We start from the raw sequence: 24,879 nt of genomic DNA on the forward strand, positions 1-24,879 counted from the left end.
TTTAGAGTGAAAGAACTATAGCTCTTCAACAGTAAGTTAATAATAGAAGGTCACATTGTATCAAGGTTTTATGGCTCAAAGTACTTCAGCTCTGTAATAAAAAACCATATAAAATGTTTAAGAAATATAAAAATGTCTAAAATTCCAATAATAGCCAAACTTTGCTGATTATTTACAGTGGTTCAGTCCCTGTGGTATAAACAGAATGATTGTCCCCCAAATGATTGTCCAAGTGCTAAGTCCCAGAACTTGTGAATCTCTTGCCTCAAATGCCTTATGTGATGGCTAAAGGGATTTTGCAGATGTGATTAAGGATCTTGAGATGCGGAGGGTATCCTGGATTTTCCAGATCAGCCCAATGTAATGAGTCCTTATAAGCAGTAGAGGGGGGCAAGAGAGTATGTGTCAGAGTGATGCAGCATGAGCAACACTCAGCGGGCCACTGCTGGCTTTGAAGATGGAAGGGGCCATGAGCCAAGCACTATTGGAAGCCTCCAGAAGCTGAAAACAGCAAGGAAACAGATTCTCCCCCTGGAGCCTCCAAAAGGAATACAGCCCTGCCAACATCTTGATTTTAGTCCAGTGAGACCCCTTTTGGATTTGTAAGCTACAGAACTGTAAGATAAATTTGTGTTGTTTTAAGCCACTAGGCATGTGGTAATTTGTCACAGCAGCCAATAGGAAACTAATGCAGGCACCATGCTACATGCCCTCACTATAGACATCAAATGAATTAACTTTCCAACCATTGTATTAGGCAGGTGCTGTAATTAAGCCTCTTTTAGGGAGTTGTAGAGAGGAGGAAACAAAAACTTAAGAGGGTTAATTAACTTGCTCAAGAATTGAGTTGGGACATCACACATACACAACACACACACTTTCCTCCCTGGATAAAGTATTCAGGTTAAAAAATATTATCAACTGTTGGGAATTGAATCATGTCCCCCACAACAGGCATGTTCAGGTCCCAAACTTCGGTCCTTGGGTGTGAGCCCATTTGTAAATAGGACCTTGAAGATGTTATTAGTTAAGGTGTGCCCATGCCGAAGGAGGATGGTCCTTAGCCAAACATGGCTGCAGTCCTTATAAGCAAAGGAAATTGGGCATAGAGAAGCCAGGGGAGCAGCCAGAAGCTGGATGCCAATGGAAGACAGAAGAGAAAGCAGGTGCTGTCATGTGCATTGCCTTGTGATGGAAAAGTCAAGGAACCCCAAAGATTGCCACCCAGTCAGAAGACACCAACCCTGGGAGGAAGCAAGCCTTCTAGCCTCTGACACTGTGACCCAAAAAATTCCTGTCAAGCCAACCCATTGTATGATATTTGTTTTAGCAGCCAGGATGTGAATATATCAACTATCATATGCTTCTAGAACTTATCTTCCTATGATGTGATTTTTAATAATTTCTTATATTTGTACCTCTGGCCATGTGGTAACACATCTACTTTGCATCTTCTATGTGCCAGGAACTTTGTATTTACTCTCTGCTAAGAACACAACGTTTAGCGGGAAGTTCTTACCAGTAGATGTTTATAGATTAGCTGGGGGATATAGGCATGTAATATAAAAAATATGAACATGCTACAAGTACTTTGAGAATGATATGCAAAAGGCACTTTGATGACAAGAAGTAGAGATATAGCAGTCATTCCATTTGGAAAAGTCAGGAAAGATTTCTTAGTGGAGACTGATCCTTGACTTAAATCTTAATGATGATTAGACATTTTCTAGATTCATGAAAAGCATTGGTGGGGAAGACAAGGGTGTGGTAATAGGAAATGAAGTATTTTCTAGAAAGAGCAAAGGGAGGCAGAACCTAGTACCAAGTGAGTAAACACAACTAGCTCACAGAGGACTGATGGGACAAAAAGCTGGAGAGTTAAACCCAAATTGTGAAGGATGGGCCCTGTTAAGAGTTTTGGATTTATCTTGTTGTGATGGGGAACATTTGAAGGGTCTTAAGTAGGGCAAAATGTTGTTAGAATAAACACTCTGGAAGCAGGGTAACGCTGGAAAGAGGTCAAATCCAGATGAAAGTAAGAAGGCTACTGCAATATTCCAAGTGAGAGAGCAGTAAGACAAGGGAAGTGAAGACAAAGGAACATTTGGGAGGGAGTTTGTGGAGGTAAAATCATATGGATGAAAGAGAAAGTGTTAACAGTCTCTTCAAGGTTTCTGGCTGGAATGACTTGGTAAATGAGCTGTCCCCAGCTGAGAGCAGTGTGGTAGACATTAATGACATTTATCATATATTTCCAATTCTTTCCCATTCTATTGGCACACATGCTTGGATTGCATTTTCTGATCTTTTGAGTCAGCCCTTGTGACAGTTCAGGTCAATATGCGAAATTAAAATGTGTCACTTTTAGGCAGATGCATTTAATTGCTGATATAAGAGCCTCCAGAGCTCTTTCTTTTTCTGTGGTAAAGAGACCACAAAAGGTCAAGATGGTGGCTTGTCCAAGAACCTGGTCCCTGAATGACCTTGATGAGCAAAGAATCCTCTCTGCCATCTTGCAAAGGACATGTAGCATGAGTGAGAAATAATCCTCTACTATTTTTAAACCACTAATACTTTGGGAATGTTTGTTACACAGCATAACCTAGATTACCCTGGCCAATACAATAGATAATAATGGAAAGTAGTATTTTAGTTTACTAAACTGCTCAAAGCAGATACCACAAAATGGGTTTGTTTTTAACAATGGGAATTTTTTTAGCTTATAGTTTTCAGGCCATGAAAATATTCAAATCAAGGCCCCATTAGGCGGATGCTTTCTTCCTGAACACTGGCTGCTGGCAATCCCAGACTCTTCTGTCACATGGCAAGGCACATGGCAGCATCTACTGGTCTCTCCCTTCTCTTCTGGGTTTCATTGCTTTCAGCTTCTTGTCTCTGTGGCATTCTTTCTCTTTGTCTGAATTTCATTCTTATAAAGGACCCCAATAAGAGGATTAAGACCCACTCTGAATGAGGTGGCTCACACTTTAACTGAAGTAGCCTCACCAAAAGATCCTACTTCCAATGGGTCCACACCCACAGTGATGGATTAAATTTAAGAACATATTTTTTCTGGGGTACATTCAGCTTCAAACCACAACAAGTAGATTTGTAGGAACTTAGTTTTCTTGTTGCCATTGTGATTATTATCAATAAATTGAATTTTAAATGCCTGTGAAACATTCAGGAGAAAAAAAATCTGGAGGCCAGAGGTAGATCTAAACATTTTCTCCAGAATGCCTTGCCAGACTCCCCAACAAAGTTGTCCCTCTTTTATGCTCCCAAACTTACACTGCTTATATCATAATGCATATACATGCAAGTGGAATTGTCTGTTTGCTTGCCTGCCTCCTGGAAGGTGGGAAGTATATTTTGCATGTCTGTACCTCAAACACCCAGCAGAGTGCCTGGCACCAATGTAGACCTCAATAAGTGTTTGTGGAATGTGTGAATGATGAATGAAGCCATGCGTGAGGGTGAAACCCCTAAGAGAGGTAAGGGTGTAAAGTGAGAAGAGAGCTTTAGATGGTACCCTAACATTTAATGGATGAAGACAAGGTAAAGGAGACTGGGAATGAACAGCCAAAGAGACAGAAGGATACCTAGGAGGGATAATATGTAGATAAGGCAGAAGAGTGTTTCCAGAAGAAAGGAGTATGAACCCTGAGCAAAAGCATATCTGGGTATCACAACTGAAAGGAAGAAAACATAGCTGGTACCAACTGACAATGAATGTGCTCATCATGAATCAATATAAACAAACACACAGAAAGCACAGTTCTTCATTTTAAAGTGTTCGAACAGGCGGGAGGCGGGGCAAGATGGCAGACTGGTGAGCTGTATGTTTTAGTTACTCCTCCAGGAAAGTAGGTAGAAAGCCAGGAACTGCGTGGACTGGACACCACAGAGCAATCTGACTTTGGGCATACTTCATACAACACTCATGAAAACATGGAACTGCTGAGATCAGCGAAATCTGTAAGTTTTTGCGGCCAGGGGACCCACGCCCCTCCCTGCCAGGCTCAGTCCCAGGGGAGGAGGGGCTGTCAGCTCCGGGAAGGAGAAGGGAGAACTGCAGTGGCAGCCCTTATCGGAAACTCATTCTACTGATTCAAACTCCAACCATAGATAGACTGAGACCAGACACCAGAGAATCTGAGAGCAGCCAGCCCAGCAGAGAGGAGACAGGCATAGAAAAAAAACAACACGAAAAACTCCAAAATAAAAGCGGAGGATTTTTGGAGTTCTGGTGAACATAGAAAGGGGAAGGGCCCTGAGGCGCATATGCAAATCCTGAAGAAAAGCTGATCTCTCTGCCCTTTCCTTAATCTCTCTGGACCTTTCCTTAATGGCCCTGGTTGCTTTGTCTCTTAGCATTTCAATAACCCATTAGATCTCTGAGGAGGGCCCGTTTTTTTTTGTTGTTGTTTTTTTTAATCCTTTTTTCTTTTTCTAAAACAATTACTCTAAGAAGCCCAATACAGAAAGCTTCAAAGACTTGCTATTCGGGCAGGTCAAGTCAAGAGCAGAACTAGGAGAGCTCTGAGACAAAATGCAATAATCCAGTGGCTGAGAAAATTCACTAAACACCACAACTTCCCAAGAAAAGGGGGGTGTCCGCTCACAGCCATCAACCTGGTGGACAGGAAACACTCCTGCCCATCGCCAGCCCCATAGCCCAGAACTGCCCCAGACAACCCAGTGTGACGGAAGTGCTTCAAATAACAGGCACACAACACAAAACTGGGCGTGGACATTAGCCTTCCCTGCAACCTCAGCTGATTGTCCCAGAGTTGGGAAGGTAGAGCAGTGTGAATTAACAAAGGCCCATTCAGCCATCATTTCAGCAGACTGGGAGCCTCCCTACACAGCCCAGCAGCCCAGAACTGCCCTGGGGGGATGGCACTCAACCGTGACATAGCACAGTCATCCCTCAACAGAGGACCCGGGGTGCACGGCCTGGAAGAGGGGCCCACTTGCAAGTCTCAGGAGCCATACGCCAATACCAAGGACTTGTGGGTCAGTGGCAGAGACAAACTGTGGCAGGACTGAACTGAAGGATTAGACTATTGCAGCAGCTTTAAAACTCCAGGATCACCAGGGAGATTTGATTGTTAGAGCCAGCCCCCTCCCTGACTGCCCAGAAACACGCCCCATATACAGGGCAGGCAACACCAACTACACACGCAAGCTTGGTACACCAATTGGACCCCACAAGACTCACTCCCCCACTCACCAAAAAGGCTAAGCAGGGGAGAACTTGCTTGTGGAGAACAGGTGGCTCGTGGACGCCACCTGCTGGTTAGTTAGAGAAAGTGTACTCCACGAAGCTGTAGATCTGATAAATTAGAGATAAGGACTTCAATTGGTCTACAAATCCTAAAAGAACCCTATCAAGTTCAGCAAATGCCACGAGGCCAAAAACAACAGAAAATTATAAAGCATATGAAAAAACCAGACGATATGGATAACCCGAGCCCAAGCACCCAAATCAAAAGACCAGAAGAGACACAGCACCTACAGCAGCTACTCAAAGAACTAAAGATGAACAATGAGACCATAGTACGGGAGATAAAGGAAATCAAGAAGACACTAGAAGAGCATAAAGAAGATATTGCAACACTAAATAAAAAAATGGATGATCTTATGGAAATTAAAGAAACTGTTGACCAAATTAAAAAGATTCTGGACACTCATAGTACAAGACTAGAGGAAGTTGAACAACGAATCAGTGACCTCGAAGATGACACAATGGAAAATGAAAGCATAAAAGAAAGAATGGGGAAAAAAATTGAAAAAATCGAAATGGACCTCAGGGATATGATAGATAATATGAAACGTCCAAATATAAGACTCATTGGTGTCCCAGAAGGGGAAGAAAAGGGTAAAGGTCTAGGAAGAGTATTCAAAGAAATTGTTGGGGAAAACTTCCCAAATCTTCTAAACAACATAAATACACAAATCATAAATGCTCAGCGAACTCCAAATAGAATAAATCCAAATAAACCCACTCCGAGACATATACTGATCACACTGTCAAACACAGAAGAGAAGGAGCAAGTTCTGAAAGCAGCAAGAGAAAAGCAATTCACCACATACAAAGGAAACAGCATAAGACTAAGTAGTGACAACTCAGCAGCCACCATGGAGGCAAGAAGGCAGTGGCACGATATATTTAAAATTCTGAGTGAGAAAAATTTCCAGCCAAGAATACTTTATCCAGCAAAGCTCTCCTTCAAATTTGAGGGAGAGCTTAAATTTTTCACAGGCAAACAAATGCTGAGAGAATTTGCTAACAAGACACCTGCCCTACTGGAGATACTCAAGGGAGCCCTACAGACAGAGAAACAAAGGACAGAGAGACTTGGAGAAAGGTTCAGTACTAAAGAGATTCGGTATGGGTACAATAAAGGATATTAATAGACAGAGGGGAAAAATATGACAAACATAAACCAAAGGATAAGATGGCTGATTCAAGAAATGCCTTCACGGTTATAACGTTGAATGTAAATGGATTAAACTCCCCAATTAAAAGATATAGATTCGCAGAATGGATCAAAAAAAATGAACCATCAATATGTTGCATACAAGAGACTCATCTTAGACACAGGGACACAAAGAAACTGAAAGTGAAAGGATGGAAAAAAATATTTCATGCAAGCTACAGCCAAAGAAAGCAGGTGTAGCAATATTAATCTCAGATAAAATAGACTTCAAATGCAGGGATGTTTTGAGAGACAAAGAAGGCCACTACGTACTAATAAAAGGGGCAATTCAGCAAGAAGAAATAACAATCGTAAATGTCTATGCACCCAACCAAGGTGCCACAAAATACATGAGAGAAACACTGGCAAAACTAAAGGAAGCAATTGATGTTTCCACGATAATTGTGGGAGACTTCAACACATCACTCTCTCCTATAGATAGATCAACCAGACAGAAGACCAATAAGGAAATTGAAAACCTAAACAATCTGATAAATGAATTAGATTTAACAGACATATACAGGACATTACATCCCAAATCACCAGGATACACATACTTTTCTAGTGCTCATGGAACTTTCTCCAGAATAGATCATATGCTGGGACATAAAACAAGCCTCAATAAATTTAAAAAGATTGAAATTATTCAAAGCACATTCTCTGACCACAATGGAATACAATTAGAAGTCAATAACCATCAGAGACTTAGAAAATTCACAAATACCTGGAGGTTAAACAACACACTCCTAAACAATCAGTGGGTTAAAGAAGAAATAGCAAGAGAAATTGCTAAATATATAGAGACGAATGAAAATGAGAACACAACATACCAAAACCTATGGGATGCAGCAAAAGCAGTGCTAAGGGGGAAATTTATAGCACTAAATGCATATATTAAAAAGGAAGAAAGAGCCAAAATCAAAGAACTAATGGATCAACTGAATAAGCTAGAAAATCAACAGCAAACCAATCCTAAACCAAGTAGAAGAAAAGAAATAACAAGGATTAAAGCAGAAATAAATGACATAGACAACAAAAAAACAATAGAGAGGATAAATATCACCAAAAGTTGGTTCTTTGAGAAGATCAACAAGATTGACAAGCCCCTAGCTAGACTGACAAAATCAAAAAGAGAGAAGACCCATATAAACAAAATAATGAATGAAAAAGGTGACATAACTGCAGATCCTGAAGAAATTAAAAAAATTATAAGAGGATACTATGAACAACTGTATGGCAACAAACTGGAGAATGTAGAGGAAATGGACAATTTCCTGGAAACATATGAACAACCTAGACTGACCAGAGAAGAAATACAAGACCTCAACCAACCCATCACAAGCAAAGAGATCCAATCAGTCATCAAAAATCTTCCCACAAATAAATGCCCAGGGCCAGATGGCTTCACAGGGGAATTCTACCAAACTTTTCAGAAAGAACTGACACCAATCTTACTCAAACTCTTTCAAAACATTGAAGAAAAGGGAACACTACCTAACTCATTTTATGAAGCTAACATCAATCTAATACCAAAACCAGGCAAAGATGCTACAAAAAAGGAAAACTACCGGCCAATCTCCCTAATGAATATAGATGCAAAAATCCTCAACAAAATACTTGCAAATCGAATCCAAAGACACATTAAAAAAACATATACCATGACCAAGTGGGGTCCATTCCAGGCATGCAAGGATGGTTCAACATAAGAAAATCAATCAATGTATTACAACACATTAACAAGTCAAAAGGGAAAAAGCAATTGATCATCTCAATAGATGCTGAAAAAGCATTTGACAAAATCCAACATCCCTTTTTGATAAAAACACTTCAAAAGGTAGGAATTGAAGGAAACTTCCTCAACATGATAAAGAGCATATATGAAAAACCCACAGCCAGCATAGTACTCAATGGTGAGAGACTGAAAGCCTTCCCTCTAAGATCAGGAACAAGACAAGGATGCCCGCTATCACCACTGTTATTCAACATTGTGCTGGAAGTGCTAGCCAGGGCAATCCGGCAAGACAAAGAAATAAAAGGCATCCAAATTGGAAAAGAAGAAGTAAAACTGTCATTGTTTGCAGATGATATGATCTTATATCTAGAAAACCCTGAGAAATCGACGATACAGCTACTAGAGCTAATAAACAAATTTAGCAAAGTAGCGGGATACAAGGTTAATGCACATAAGTCAGTAATGTTTCTATATGCTAGAAATGAACAAACTGAAGAGACACTCAAGAAAAAGATACCATTTTCAATAGCAACTAAAAAAATCAAGTACCTAGGAATAAACTTAACCAAAGATGTAAAAGACCTATACAAAGAAAACTACATAACTCTACTAAAAGAAATAGAAGGGGACCTTAAAAGATGGAAAAATATTCCATGTTCATAGATAGGAAGGCTAAATATCATTAAGATATCAATTCTACCCAAACTCATCTACAGATTCAATGCAATCCCAATCAAAATTCCAACAACCTACTTTGCAGACTTGGAAAAGCTAGTTATCAAATTTATTTGGAAAGGGAAGATGCCTCGAATTGCTAAAGACACTCTAAAAAAGAAAAACCAAGTGGGAGGACTTACACTCCCTGACTTTGAAGCTTATTATAAAGCCACAGTTGCCAAAACAGCATGGTACTGGCACAAAGATAGACATATAGATCAATGGAATCGAATTGAGAATTCGGAGATAGACCCTCAGATCTATGGCCGAGTGATCTTTGATAAGGCCCCCAAAGTCACTGAACTGAGTCATAATGGTCTTTTCAACAAATGGGGCTGGGAGAGTTGGATATCCATATCCAAAAGCATGAAAGAGGACCCCTACCTCACCCCCTACACAAAAATTAACTCAAAATGGACCAAAGAGCTCAATATAAAAGAAAGTACCATAAAACTCCTAGAAGATAATGTAGGAAAACATCTTCAAGACCTTGTATTAGGCGGCCACTTCCTAGACTTTACACCCAAAGCACAAGCAACAAAAGAGAAAATAGATAAATGGGAACTCCTCAAGCTTAGAAGTTTCTGCACCTCAAAGGAATTTCTCAAAAAGGTAAAGAGGCAGCCAACTCAATGGGAAAAAATTTTTGGAAACCATGTATCTGACAAAAGACTGATATCTTGCATATATAAAGAAATCCTACAACTCAATGACAACAGTACAGTCGGCCCAATTATAAAATGGGCAAAAGATATGAAAAGACAGTTCTCTGAAGAGGAAATACAAATGGCCAAGAAACACATGAAAAAATGTTCAGCTTCACTAGCTATTAGAGAGATGCAAATTAAGACCACAATGAGATACCATCTAACACCGGTTAGAATGGCTGCCATTAAACAAACAGGAAACTACAAATGCTGGAGGGGATGTGGAGAAATTGGAACTCTTATTCACTGTTGGTAGGACTGTATAATGGTTCAGCCACTCTGGAAGTCAGTCTGGCAGTTCCTTAGAAAACTAGATATAGAGTTACCATTCGACCCAGCGATTGCACTTCTCGGTATATACCCGGAAGATCGGAAAGCAGTGACACGAACAGATATCTGCACGCCAATGTTCATAGCAGCATTATTCACAATTGCCAAAGATGGAAACAACCCAAATGTCCTTCAACAGATGAGTGGATAAATAAAATGTGGTATATACACACGATGGAATACTACACGGCAGTAAGAAGGAACGATCTCGTGAAACATATGACAACATGGATGAACCTTGAGGACATAATGCTGAGCGAAATAAGCCAGTCACAAAAAGAGAAATATTATATGCTACCACTAATGTGAACTTTGAAAAATGTAAAACAAATGGCTTATAATGTAGAATGTAGGGGAACTAGCAATAGAGAGCAATTAAGTAAGGGGGAACAATAATCCAAGAAGAACAGATAAGCTATTTAACGTTCTGGGGATGCCCAGGAATGACTATGGTCTGTTAATTTCTGATGGATATAGTAGGAGCAAGTTCACAGTAATGTTGCTATATTAGGTAACTTTCTTGGGGTAAAGTAGGAACATGTTGGAAGTTAAGCAGTTATCTTAGGTTAGTTGTCTTTTTCTTACTCCCTTGTTATGGTCTCTTTGAAATGTTCTTTTATTGTATGTTTGTTTTCTTTTTAACTTTTTTTTTCATACAGTTTATTTAAAAAAGAAGGGAAAGTTAAAAAAGAAAAAAAAAAAAAAAAAAAAAAAAAGGAAAAAAAAAAAAAAAGATTTAGTGACCCCTTGAGGAGCCTGTGGAGAATGCAGGGGTATTGGCCTACCCCACCTCCATGGTTGCTAACATGACCACAGACATAGGGGACTGGTGGTTTGATGGGTTGAGCCCTCTACCACAGATTTTACCCTTGGGAAGACGGTTGCTGCAAAGGAGAGGCTAGGCCTCCCTATGGTTGTGCCTAAGAGCCTCCTCCCGAATGCCTCTTTGTTGCTCAGATGTGGCCCTGTCTCTCTAGCTAAGCCAACTTGAAAGGTGAAATCACTGCCCTCCCCCCTACGTGGGATCAGACACCCAGGGGAGTGAATCTCCCTGGCAACATGGAATATGACTCCCGGGGAGGAATGTAGACCTGGCATCATGGGACGGAGAACATCTTCTTGACCAAAAGGGGGATGTGAAAGGAAATGAAATAAGCTTCAGTGGCAGAGAGATTCCAAAAGGAGCCGAGAGGTCACTCTGGTGGGCACTCTTACGCACACTTTAGACAACCCTTTTTAGGTTCTAAAGAATTGGGGTAGCTGGTGGTGGATACCTGAAACTATCAAACTACAACCGAGAACCCATGAATCTCAAGACAGTTGTATAAAAATGTAGCTTATGAGGGGTGACAATGGGATTGGGAAAGCCATAAGGACCACACTCCACTTCGTCTAGTTTATGGATGGATGAGTAGAAAAATAGGGGAAGGAAACAAACAGACAAAGGTACACAGTGTTCTTTTTTACTTCAATTGCTCTTTTTCACTCTAATTATTATTCTTGTTATTTTTGTGTGTGTGCTAATGAAGGTGTCAGGGATTGATTTGGGTGATGAATGTACAACTATGTAATGGTACTGTGAACAATCGAAAGTACGATTTGTTTTGTATGACTGCGTGGTATATGAATATATCTCAATAAAATGAAGATTAAAAAAAAAAAAAAAAAAAAGACATAAATGCTGAGCAAAATAAGCCAGGCACAAAAAGAAAGATATTGTATGTTACCACTAATGTGAATTCTGTGAAAAATGTACAATGTTTATACTGTAGAATGTAGGGGACCTAGAGATACCAATTAGTGGAGGGGGAATGATAATCTAATAAGAACAGATAAACTATGGAGGGTAATCTCAATGTTATGGGAATGCTCAGGAATGATTATGGTTTGTAAACTTTCTTGGATATAGTAAGATCATGTTGGAAGCAATAGAGTTATTTTAGGTTTTTTTTTCTCTTATTCCTTTGTTTTCTTAGGGGTTGTTAATTTTCTTGGGGTATGGTAGGAACATGTTGGAAGCAATGTAGTTATTTTAGATTATTTGTTTTTCTTACTCCTCTGTTTGGACATGGTTTATTAATTTTCTTGGGGTATGGTAGGAACATATTGGAAACAAAGTAGTTATTTTAGGTTATTTGTTTTCCTTAATCCATTGCTTTGTTTGAAATGTTGTGGGGTTTTTTTGGTTGTTGTTTGCCTGTTTGTTTTTAACTTTTTGATAAACAAAGTTAAAAAATTGAAAAAAAATCAGTAGAAAAATGGGAGTAAAAACTAAATGACAAATAGGGTGGGATGGGGGGATGGATTGGGTATTCTCTTTCCACTTTTATTTTTTATTCTTATTCTGATTCTTTCTGATGTAAGGAAAATGTTCAGAAATAGATTGTGGTGATGAACGCATAACTATATGATCATACTGTGAACAGTTGATTGTATACCATGGATGACTATATGGTTTGTGAATATATTTCAATAAAACTGAATTAAAAAAAATAAAATAAAATAAAGTGTTCGAACAGACATTACTTTCAGATGCTGCACGATGGATAAAAAGACATTGGTGGCTTTGGTAAAAAAAAAAAAATAATAGATTTTGTAGCATGAAAAGAAAGCAAAAGAGGGGATATCAGATTATAGTGGGCTGAAGACTGAAGGGAACACAGGAACCACCTGGGGATTTTGGTAGAAAGCAGATTCAGCAGGTCTGATTGGGGCTGAGATGCCACATTTCTCACAACCTCCTAGGTGATACTGATGCATCTGGTCCATAGACCACACTTTGAGTACCAAAGCTGTAGGCTACAATTTCAAAAAGTGTTACAAGTAGCACATAACCTCAGATCTGAGAAGTTAAAGAAAAAATACCTGTAAGTTTGAGGACCCTATGTTGTAAAGGACAATCTGCACTGAAAAGCCAGATTTATTAAGAGAATTTGAGGAGTTAAATGACTAATGTGGCGTCAGATCAAGAAAGAACATAAAAAATCTTAAATTTTTGGTATAGGACTTTAGACTTTATTCTCTGGGAACTAAGGCTCTGGGAGGTCCTCCCTTTAAAACTGATATTCAAAATACAATATTGCAAGTTAGGGAGTTAACATTCTTATAATTCCAAATTCTTCTGAAAGTCACAAGCTGCTAAGAAATTTGTTAAGAGAAAAAACTATATTTAAGTTCGATAAGCTCCAGCTCATCTAGCGCTTTTCAAGATGAATATTTCTCTTGGGTTCCAAAAAAAAAAATGGACTGTTTACCCTATTTTCTATATTCCTCTGACTATAATTTTTCTTTCTTCTTCATAGCAAAAATAAAAATTCATAAGTCACATGGTATTAAGAAAACTAGAAAGGTAGGCTTAGACTATTCCTTATAAAGTTTATGGCTAAAACAAAGAAAAGTAGAAGAACCTTTTAAAACCAAGTCTTTAACAGCCTGGAAAAGAAGTTAGGAGTATTCTAATAAGATTTGGGGCCATAACTTGGGTGAAATTAAATTGAGATGAACAATAGCTTGAAAAGGTCAGTGGAGACCATACCCCAAAGCTCCACGACTGTAAGACTCTTGCAATAACCCCTAATTTTTCCTCCCTGCCACATACTCTACCCATTTCAACCATATCCCCACATAGCTGCCAAAGGCATCTTCTAAAAGTCCCAGCCAGACCCTGTCATTCCCTTGCTCCACCATCCTCACTGTGGATTTCATGTTTAAAGGGTCATTCTCTCAGGGAAGGCTTTCCTCACTTCAGAGCAGTTTAGGTCCCCTGTCGTAAGCTGTCAGCACACTGTCTGTTTCCACATAGCAGTTACCTCGGTAGCAATCAATTAACGATGTGATCATTTGTTTAATGCTTTTCTCCTATACTGGACTGTGGAGTCCATGCGAGCAGGTCCAACACCTGCTTTATTCAGTGCTGTACCCAATGCCCACAGCATGCTGCATTGCATTTAACGGGAACTCGATAAATATTTGTTAAAGGAAAGAAAATATCAAATTATATCTATAACTTTATTTCTCTTAAATGTTTCCCAATATATCAAAATAATCTTACTTTAAATGTTGCATGCATGTCATATATAACATACAATATATGTGTGTATGTGTGTAGACATACTTAAGGCAGGTATCAGTTCAACCTCTGGTAAAGCACATCATGGCATAAGCTGACTCCCACAGCCACATGGTGGCAACAAAACCTGCTGCAGGTTTAGTTCTTAAAAGAAATGAATAAACCTCTGGAAAATGACTCTTAGGTCTTCACATAAATCATGGGAAACTAGCCGCCATGTTGCAAATCCAACAGGCAATTTTATTCTTTCTTAGCTACTGTTTGGGCAGTTAGAATATTCTGCAGCAATGGCTCGGTTATGGGGTTACTATGACAAAGGGTCATAGTACAAGGTTTAGTTCTAACGGATAGAGTTATAATGAGCAATTTTTTAGTCAATTGTTATTTGGGTGTGATAGAACTGTCTGTTAAAATAATCACATAATATTCGTAATCATTATACTCATAAGCAAATAAAAACCAACTCCTTACTTTCATAATGAACTTTATCATCTATAAAAACATTTTCACAAATATTATTTCATTTGACTTCCACAATAGCATGAAATGAAAAACAGTAATATTTCCCATCTCACAGATGAAGTATCACACATTTAATAAATCAAAGAATGAGACCCTAAACCCAGGCTTTCTAGTGCTGAATTACATGTTCTTTTTTTCTATGTCATATGGACCATCAGTAATAGACTATAAAGAAATAAACACCTAGATATTATGTATCTTTCTCACTTTTCAGTTTTCTTTCAATTTCTTTCAAAAACCAGAATCCTTCTTTTAGAGTCCAGATCTTTGGAACCACATATAGACAGCTCGGACTATCTGTCCAGCTTAGAAATACAAAACAAAACTAAACCAGACTAAGCTAAACTAAACCTTTGAAGCTCCAGCTTCAGTTTACAGAGGTGGGCTGAGATAGGATTTGCCCCTGCTCTCACCTATTGCCTGCTGCTAAAATAATTATTCAAAAAGTCCAATTCTCTTATCTTCAGAAATCTTTTTACCATCTTAACTTCAGTCATGAGAGGAGCCAAAAGAGACAAAATTAGACACATAATGCATCTTTGTTTGTTAGCCTAAGGCTGTATGACCTTTTCCTAATCAATAATCCTCTCACTATGTCTTTGCCCTTTGAAATTAGACCTCCTCTTATTTATACACAATCAACATCCCAGCATCCCTTGGCAACTAAATACAAAACCTTGAAAGAGCATGGTGTTACAAATGCGGACCAAACAACATTTTCAAAGTAAGCAGAATGTAACAAGGTTTTTAAACAAAGATATAAAATGGTTTTATTGCTCTTAGCAACAAACATCTCAGATATAAAAAAGCAAATGTCTATTTGGGCAGATACTTCTTCAGTATGTTTATATCAAACAATATGGTGCAGAACCCACACAAAGAATGCTTTTTTAAGAAGATGTGTGGGGAAACCTCCACTTTCTAAAGGTTACCTGGATAGGTGCCAAAATGGCATTTACTTGTGGTTATAAATTGGCAACCTTCCTAATCCCATACATAGTGATAAAAATAACCTGCTTAAACCACTGGCTTAATAACATCCCCTGTCTGCTCTGAGGCCTCTCAGTACAAGGTACTTAAAAGTGTATTTTAAACTTGTTAGCATTGGACCCTGAGAATGAAAGGAAATATTCTTCAATGCATGTGAACCATGGAGCACTGTATCATGATACTTTTAAAAATAACAATTGGTGGTATGCCTGAAAAAGCTCCTACCAGGCAGCCCCCTCCATAGATAACTATAAACTCTGAACAAAATACAAAAAAAGCATCTAACAGAAGGCACTGGAGAGGGAACAAAAACAAGCAGACTCTGAAAGGGAGTAGACTCTTGGAGGAAGAGAATGGCAGAGGTGAGTTTGTTTTGTTCATGGCCTTTAGCCAGAGAGCAGACTACACTTGGCAGGATGTGGGGCAGTGACAAAGCTCCAATAGAGAATCTGCAGCCTTCCTATCCTGAGGCACTTTTTCTGTCCTCCTCTTATGTGGTCACCCTCTGACCTCTGACCTCTGACCTGCCTCTCCTCCCCTGGCCTCCATGACACCCACCATGACCAGGCTCCTTTCCCTCCTCTTTGACCACTCCTCCTGTCTCTTGCTTCCTCCTCTTTCTCTGGCTACACCTTCAGTTGTAGCATCCTCCTGGGCTTTGTCCTCACCTTTTAACCCATACATTTTGTCTGCACAGCTACTCCTCCTGCTTCCTCTGCCACCGAGACTCCCAGATTCATGACCCTAGCCTAGGACTCTCTTCCCCTCTTTCCTTCTGGATACCTCTAACTGCAGACCTGCAACATCGAGGTGGGAGTTAGGTTCTAAAGTCAGCACCTAAGGCAAAAATCATACATATGCACAATTTCCCCAGAAATTCCCTTAGAAAGGAAACATGTTGGAGTTCTTCTGTTCCTCCATATATCTGCCCAGCCTACACTGTTGAATTTGGACAAAATAAAGGCATACAACATATGATTCCCTAAACTTGGTTTTCTCACAAGTATCTCCAACTCAATATGCCCAAACCAAACTCAACAATCTGCCCCCTATCTACCTGCATCTTGCTTCTCCACCTTTAAGTCCAACATTAACACATGGCACCAAAATCAACCTGGTTACCCAAGTCACAAGTCTTATTCAACCTGGACTCCTTCCTCTCCCTCACACCAAAATCCAATCAGTCATGATTTCTGTTAATTTTAATCCAGCAAATGCCTTAATTCAAACCTTAATCATCTTTACTTAGACTATGTTCAGAGTCCCAAGCTGGTCTCCCTGCCTTCATTTCTTTCTACCTCCATTCCTCTATAGTGCATCCAGACCTATTATCTTCCGCAAATATAAACCTGATCAGTTTTCTCACCACTTGGAGAAATCCTCCAATGGTAACCCACCACCCATAGCAGTAGTAGTTTCCAAACACTTTTTAGCAGATAAATATTATTTTCCAAAAATATCATATAGGAGTCTACTATCTACAAATAGATAAAAGCTGTATTTCATTGGAATTAATTTGTTATGAGATATATAACATATACACATATATGTATAACTTATAAGCCAATCAATGATAAAAATAATAGGTAATATTGCTAATTAGTAATGCAATTAGACCAGCATTGTCTTGCTCTTTATTTCTCTATTTTTTTATTTGATTGTACAGGTTCAAAAAAATTTTATTTATACTGATAAGTCATTATAAATGGTAATAGTTTTTTTTTTTTTACCAGCTCACCTTTCCAACTGAGAATATTATCCATAAAGACAAGTAGCACAATCCATATATAAATGAAGTAAACTGTCAACATAAATTACTGAGTTGCTGGCCTCCAGTTTGTTCAAATATGGTATCTAATATTTAGTTTGAGCATATATTTGAGATCTACTTTTTTAAATGAGCATCAAAACAAACATTTGTACATTCCTGGAGTCTCTTCCTCAGAACCTTGAGTTCCACGGGATAGTGTTTGAAAATCAGTAACCTAGATACTAAGCCCAAAGCCTTTAGTTTGGCATGCAAGGCCCTGTGTCATTTCGACTTTATCTAGCTGCATTTCCCACCACTGCCAAGCTTTCACCCAGTTTCCTAAGTCCATCTCCATATTTTAACAGGGTTGTACTTTTACACTTACTATTTTCTCTGCAAAATGTGACCTCTGCACTACTGCCTTCTAACCTGAATGTAGATTAACTCTGTGGAGCCTTCCTTGCCCCCAAAGCACCCCTATATACCTCCAACATTAACATGTGTGGCCTTATATAATACTTATCTCTTCCTCTCAACTGGGAGCTCCTAAGAAAGGACTCATTTAACCATCTTGAAATTCCCAGGATGTTTCACAATGCCTACTACCTCATAATCACTCTGTAAATATTTCCAAATTAATTGATCCATTAATTAATATTAATACTAATAACTAGTAAAGTGATTACAGTGGCTGAGACTGCAGATATGTACAAGATAGTCAACAGATCATCCTCTTATCAAATTGACGTTTAGGTTAAATAAGTGGTAGGAAGGAATCACTCCTATAAATCATGCTAATTTTAATTTTAACCTCATTTTTCTTTAATGATGCATCACCCACCAACAACAGAAAGCAGGATCACCAGCAGGACGACAAGAGCACAGATACACGGAATCAGGACCAGCAATAGGAAACGGAGAAGTTTAGCAACTGTCACCTTCTGCGCACAGCCATCACCCATCTTGTGGTCATCAGCTCCCAACACCTAACATCAAAGAGGAAATTGAAACAAGATTTTAATGTTACAAAGCAACACAATACATGAAATGAAACTTTAATTACAGCTATCCATTCAGAAGAGCAATATTCTAATAGATTTTTACTGTGTGTACTTCAGGGCATGAAATGTGGTTGTTAAGCAAATCAAGCAAATAAATGAAAAATAGTAATTACATCCCATGCTTAGAACAGAGCAAATCATCTATTTCTAAAACATTTCATAGAAGTTCATGAACATTTAATGATATTCTGTCTAGGTTTTTTAAATTATATTTGCCAATTTGGTATTATTCACAAGACTGTGAATTAACGAGGTGAGAACCCACTTCTGCCCAGAGTTGTAAGTGAAGATTGCCAATGCAGTGAAAGAGCATTGGTGAGTGGGTGTATGCAAGACAAGATCCAGGCATCATTTTGTTTGTCCCATTGGCTTTAATCTAAATCTGCATGAATCAGGATAAATTCAGTTTTAGCCTTTACTCCATTAATAACTCAGCAGAGTTGAACATTACTGAACATATATTTAGTGACAAAGTTGAACAATGAGAAGGAGCCTGTCCTGTTGGCCAGTTAAAACCTGGCAACCTCTCAGGATCTCCTTGGCTGTCTTCACTTCTCCTGCAGCCCCTCCATTTGGACAGGATGATGAGGGTGCAACAGTGACAGTTCAGATAAACTTCTTGTCTTCAAATGCTTTAAATTTTGCTTAGTTCAATCCCTTGCCATAAATGATGTCTGAAAATTCATTTATTGCAAATGACTGAGAGCAGTAAGTTTTTCAACAGGAGTTTGAGATGATACTGTAAGTGCTTTGAATCATTATGTGCAATTCCTCTGGTCCTATTTGGAATAATTTATGACATTAGCTTGTGATTGGCATCATTTCCTAAATTAATTTCTCTGCTGACCTATACCCTTTGTCCCTGGATTAAGCTACCAGCCAATTTGAGATCATTCAGAGTTAGTTTTCAGTTTGAACTACAAGAAGATATGGCACTGGCACAATATATGACATCTGTAATAGCACATTTATTACAACACCAGCACTGGACAGGTGGTGCCCTTTAAGGCTTGTAGATAACATTTATCAATAAAAACAGAGTGTGGGACTGCAGCCCAACAGGGATAGTAGCATAACAGACACATTTCATTTACTCAACAATTAGTTACTGAATGCCTACTATATATATAGATAATTATTATAAGCCTAGTGATGGATATAACAATGATATCAGACCAAGCATCCCTTGAAAACCACACATGCTGCTAGGAGAGATAGGATATGTATATAAATAATGTAACTTATTTCAAGGTTGCAAATGACAAGCATCATGAGACTTATAGCTAAAGGGCCATGGGAATTCCAAAGATTGGATATGGTTTTGCACCAGGGGATCAGGTAAGACATTGTAGAGGGAGGAGCACTTGAGCCCGATTCTGATAAAAGCACCCCTAAAAAGGCTTTTAATAGTTTAAAAGAGTTGTAAAATACATCCAGCGAGGTAAGGAATTATGAGCCTTCTTTGACTTCTACAACAACACAAGGAGTTTCTTTGTTAAAGTGGTTACAGGAGCATTATTGGGATAATCTTCTTGGGTAGCAAATTCACAATGTCCTCAGTGCTAACTGGAATCCCATTAAGTATTAGAATCAGCAGAGAAAATCTACCACTGCAAGTTTTTGATCACCAGAATCTATACTCATGATTAATCCAAGTCGTTTCTCCAGTGCCTAGAAAATTGATTGCTTTTTTCAGGGAGAGAGAAGGAAGAAATAACTTGGAGGAAAAGCAATAGTTCAGCACTTTCCTCTTGAGCACAGAACTTTCCTCTTGCACTCATAGCAACATATGACCATGCTGCAAATGCTGCAATATTCAGAGGCCCTTTGAGATTCCTCTGAACATAGTGCAACTTTCTATCCAGTGAATAATGTCAGATGAGATAAACTACTAGGAAAATCCCTAAACTTTGTTTCAATGACTTTGAACAACCCTCTCTCCAGATGGCACCCCTCTTCCAGAGTCTACCCTCCATATGCTAGGAACTGTAACCCAAGCAGAGACAGAATATTCCATGGTTTGGGCAGGAAATGATGCATCTGATTGAACCTGCACATATTTCAAAGCATATACTTCTTATGCTAATCCTGTTGGCAAGAATTTGCTTCTTGTATCTTAAGAACTACATTTATTTTTAAAGCTGCCATGTTGGTTTATATAACATGTACTGATACAATCTCACTAACTAGGATATTTTCTTGAGCCAATAGAAGTGTTGAATTTGGTTTCACTGGGTGGTCTCAACTCTCTCTTCTACACCTTTCACTGTAATATGCTTGCCTCCCAGCTTGCTAATTTAATAATGTCCATGACAGTCATTCAGGCTCTTTTGGGACCTAATGTCCATTGATCTATCTTTTTTCCAGTCTATCAACCTACTCCTTGTTTCATTTCCTTGCATATTGTGCCAGTTTGAGTGTATTGTGTCCCCCAAGTGCCATTATCTTTGTGGTCTTGTGTGGGGCAAAAGTTTTGGTGTTGGTTAGATTTGCTTGGAGTGTGCCCCACCCAGCTGTGAGTGATGATTTTGATGAGATGTTCCCATGGAGGCGTGGCCCCGCCCATTCAGGGTGGGCCTTGATCAGTGGAGCTATATAAATAAGCTGACTCAAAGAGAGGGAACTGAGTGCAGCTGGGAGTGATGTTTTGAAGAGGAGCAAGCTTGCTAGAGAGGAACGTCCTGGGAGAAAGCCGTTTTGAGGCCGGAGCTTTGGAGCAGACGCCAGCTGCCTTCCTAGCTAACAGAGGTTTTCCGGACGCCGTTGGCTGTCCTCCGGTGAAGGTACCCGATTGCTGAGGTGTTACCTTGGACGCTTTGTGGCCTTAAGACTGTAACTGTGTAGTGAAATAAACCCCCGTTTTATAAAAGCCTGTCCATCTCTGGTGTTTTGCATTCTGCAGCATTAGCAAACTAAGACACATATCATCCTTAGTGTCTGTTCCATTACTGCAATATTTCTGCTAAGACCCTGAACCTCTTTACTCCTCTGGACTTCTTCTCATTCATCTGGTAAAACCAACCCCAGATGAATACAACAATCTGCTATCTCTGTGTCTGCACCTGGGCAGTTGAATGTGGCAATAAAAAGTTAGCCAACAAGGCTAAATGACTTCTGATTTCGAACCATCTCCACCCTCCTCAAACTACCTCCTCCCACTCTTCTGCTCTCATTCTCATAAGAGAACTTACCCCAATTCCCACCTTACTGTGAGGATAAAAACTGTCAGATGGGAATTCCCTTCCCTAGATGAATCTGAACATACAGACCTGCCCATTTCTGCACCCAAACTGCCTTGCCTCCCTTCTGTTACAATAGAGAGACACTATCCCTCCTCCTATTCAAAACCAATCCTTGCTTTTTGTTAGAGACTTCATCTTCTTCCCAATTCTCAGAAATCTTACATTCTCCTTTCTTATGTACACATGCTTGGAGATGCAGACAGAAAGATGTTTAGAAATGCTAAGCTAAAAGATGAAGCCCAGAGTTTGCCCCAGAGAAGCTAAGAGAGGACTCCTAGTTACTTAGAGAGAAACACCCTGGGAGAACAAGCAAGGATGCACAGAGGCTGAGACAGAGAAGCTACAAGAGATAGAATTCCAGAGACATTTTGGAGAAAGCCATTTTGAAACCAGAACCCAGGAGCAAAGGACAAGCAGACACCAGCTGTGTGCCTTCCCAGCTGATAGAGGTATTCCAGACGCCATAGACCTTTCTTCAGTGAAGGTATCCTCTTGTTGATGCCTTACTTTGGACACTTTTATGGCCTCAGAACTGTAAACTTGTAACCTAATAAATCTCCTTTATAACAGCCAATCCATTTCTGGTATTTTGCATAAGGGCAGCTTTAGCAAACCGGAACACATGCTTAAGTCGCTCCAGTTATTTTCTTATCCACTCTCAAGCCTATATCCAACTTTAACCACTGTCCCATCTTTCTCATTCTTTCCCATCCAGAACACTCTAAGAGTTGCAGATGTTGGTTGAACAAATGTCCTCACTTACCTCTTTCCCCTGTGGCCACTACAATTTGGCACCAGTTTCTGTCACTACATGAAAAGAGCTTTTGCAACATTCACCCATGACCCCCATGAACCTATAAGCAACTGGAATTTTTCAGTCTTCATTGGAATGACTTCTCAATAGCATTTGAGAGGTCAAATGCTCAGTTGCCATGTCCTCTTTCTTGAAGCATTTTCTTCCTTTAACATCTCTTTCTCCTAATTCTCTGGTCATTTTTTGTCTGTCTTCTTTGGAGGCTTTCCCCAGGCAACACGTAGCTTCAGTTACCAGCTCTGCACAGGTGACTTACAACTTTACATAGCAAGCTTAGTTCTTTCCTCCATGCTCTGAACCTTTACATTTGACACCACCTCACTGATGCTGAAAAAGCACCTCAAATCCAACAGGTATGAAACCAAAACTACATACATAATCTTCTCCCCCATATCTAGTATTCTTCCAGGGTTCCCTATCTCAGGAAAAGGTAATTGAGCACATGTCATGTGCCTGGCACTGTTTGTGCACTGGGATATATCAATGAACAAAGCACAAGTCTCAGGCCTCACAGAGCCTTGTAAAAACATAGATTCATGTAAAAACAGCCATCATGTCTCACCTGGAATAATGCAAAGGCCTTCTCCTGACTAGTTTATCTACATCCATTCTTGCACCCTTTTAGTCTGTTCTTTACACTACAGTCAGAATGAAAATCTGGGTATCACGGGATGTTGAGGAGAGACAATATGCAAAATGATCCAAAACCTGAGCTGATTCAGACTAAAGCTTGAGAAAGAGGAGATCATGAAAACCATGCACCCAGTGGATTGGTGGAGATCTGGGGAGGACTTTGGAATTCCACAGGGTGGAACAGGGTTTCAAGTCCATTTTTAAAAGTGCCATAGTTGGCATTTTCAAGTACATTAGTCATTATCCTCCTGTATCTTCCTGCATTTGACTTTTTCAACACATGGTGCATTCTTGGCGATTCTTCCACAGCTACAAACAGCAGAAATTGCTTGAGAACAGGAAGGTACCTGACCATCAGTCCCTGAGAGGGGAAAATCACTCCTGAAACCAGGGCTAGGACTTACCAATGAACCAATGAGCCAGAAATATCTGACTGGGAGATAATGGATGCCTCTGTAGGCAGGTTCTCCCAGAGAATTCTCAGAGGTGGGAATAGCTGCTAACAACCAGGTCACAACAGAGCAGTTCAACCCAGAAGGAACCAAGAGCCTCCTCAGGCACTGACAGCCTTACTCCCTCTCATAACTCCCCACATTCAGAGTGGGGAGAAGTGCCTGAGAAATGTCCACCCTTATTTCTCACAGTTACTGTTAGATTATGTGAAAATTGTTTTACTCTGTTGGATCCTCCCACATGATAAATTTTAAATTTTAAATATATAGAGGGAGAGGCGGGGCAAGATGGCGGACTGGTGAGCTGTGTTTTAGTTACTCCTCCAGAAAAGTAGGTAGAACGCCAGGAACTGCGTGGACTGGACACCACAGAACAATCTGACTTTGGGCATACTTCATACAACACTCATGAAAACGTGGAACTGCTGAGATCAGCGAAATCTGTAAGTTTTTGCGGCCAGGGGACATGCGCCCCTCCCTGCCAGGCTCAGTCCAGTGGGAGGAGGGGCTGTCAGCTCCGGGAAGGAGAAGGGAGAACCGCAGTGGCAGCCCTTATCGGAAACTCATTCTACTGATCCAAACTCCAACCATAGATAGACTGAGACCAGACACCAGAGAATCTGAGAGCAGCCAGCCCAGCAGAGAGGAGACAGGCATAGAAAAAAAAAACAACACGAAAAACTCCAAAATAAAAGCGGAGGATTTTTGGAGTTCTGGTGAACATAGAAAGGGGAAGGGCAGAGCTCAGGCCCTGAGCCGCATATGCAAATCCCGAAGAAAAGGTGATCTCTCTGCCCTGTGGACCTTTCCTTAATGGCCCTGGTTGCTTTGTCTCTTAGCATTTCAATAACCCATTAGATCTCTGAGGAGGGCCGTTTTTTTTTTTTAATCCTTTTTTCTTTTTCTAAAACAATTACTCTAAGAAGCCCAATACAGAAAGCTTCAAAGACTTGCAATTTGGGCAGCTCAACTCAAGAGCAGAACTAAGAGAGCTCTGAGACAAAAGGCAATAATCCAGTGTCTGAGAAAATTCACTAAACACCACAACTTCCCAAGAAAAGGGGGGGTGTCCGCTCACAGCCATCATCCTGGTGGACAGGAAACACTCCTGCCCATTGCCAGCCCCATAGCCCAGAGCTTCCCCAGACAACCCAGTGTGACGGAAGTGCTTCAAATAACAGGCACACAACACAAAACTGGGAGTGGACATTAGCCTTCCCTGCAACCTCAGCTGATTGCACCAGAGTCGGGAAGGTGGAGCAGTGTGAATTAACAAAGCCCCATTCAACCATCATTACAGCAGACTGGGAGCCTCCCTACACAGCCCAGCAGCCCAGAACTGCCCTGGGGAGACGGCACTCAACCGTGACATAGC

At 39.9% G+C, this 24,879-nt stretch overlaps 1 protein-coding gene across 1 annotated transcript in view; it reads right to left on the reverse strand.

The window, feature by feature from the left end:
• CORIN (corin, serine peptidase) overlaps positions 1-24,879 on the reverse strand; it is a 282,039-nt gene that overhangs the window by 213,717 nt on the left and 43,443 nt on the right. Inside the window, exon 2 of the mRNA XM_037828932.1 lies at positions 18,144-18,288. Coding sequence (XP_037684860.1) covers positions 18,144-18,288 — 145 coding nt within the window. The remainder of the gene's footprint in view (positions 1-18,143; positions 18,289-24,879) is intronic.

The sequence above is a fragment of the Choloepus didactylus genome, chromosome 3, assembly GCF_015220235.1.
Source record: "Choloepus didactylus isolate mChoDid1 chromosome 3, mChoDid1.pri, whole genome shotgun sequence".
NCBI classification, from domain to species: domain Eukaryota; kingdom Metazoa; phylum Chordata; class Mammalia; order Pilosa; family Megalonychidae; genus Choloepus; species Choloepus didactylus.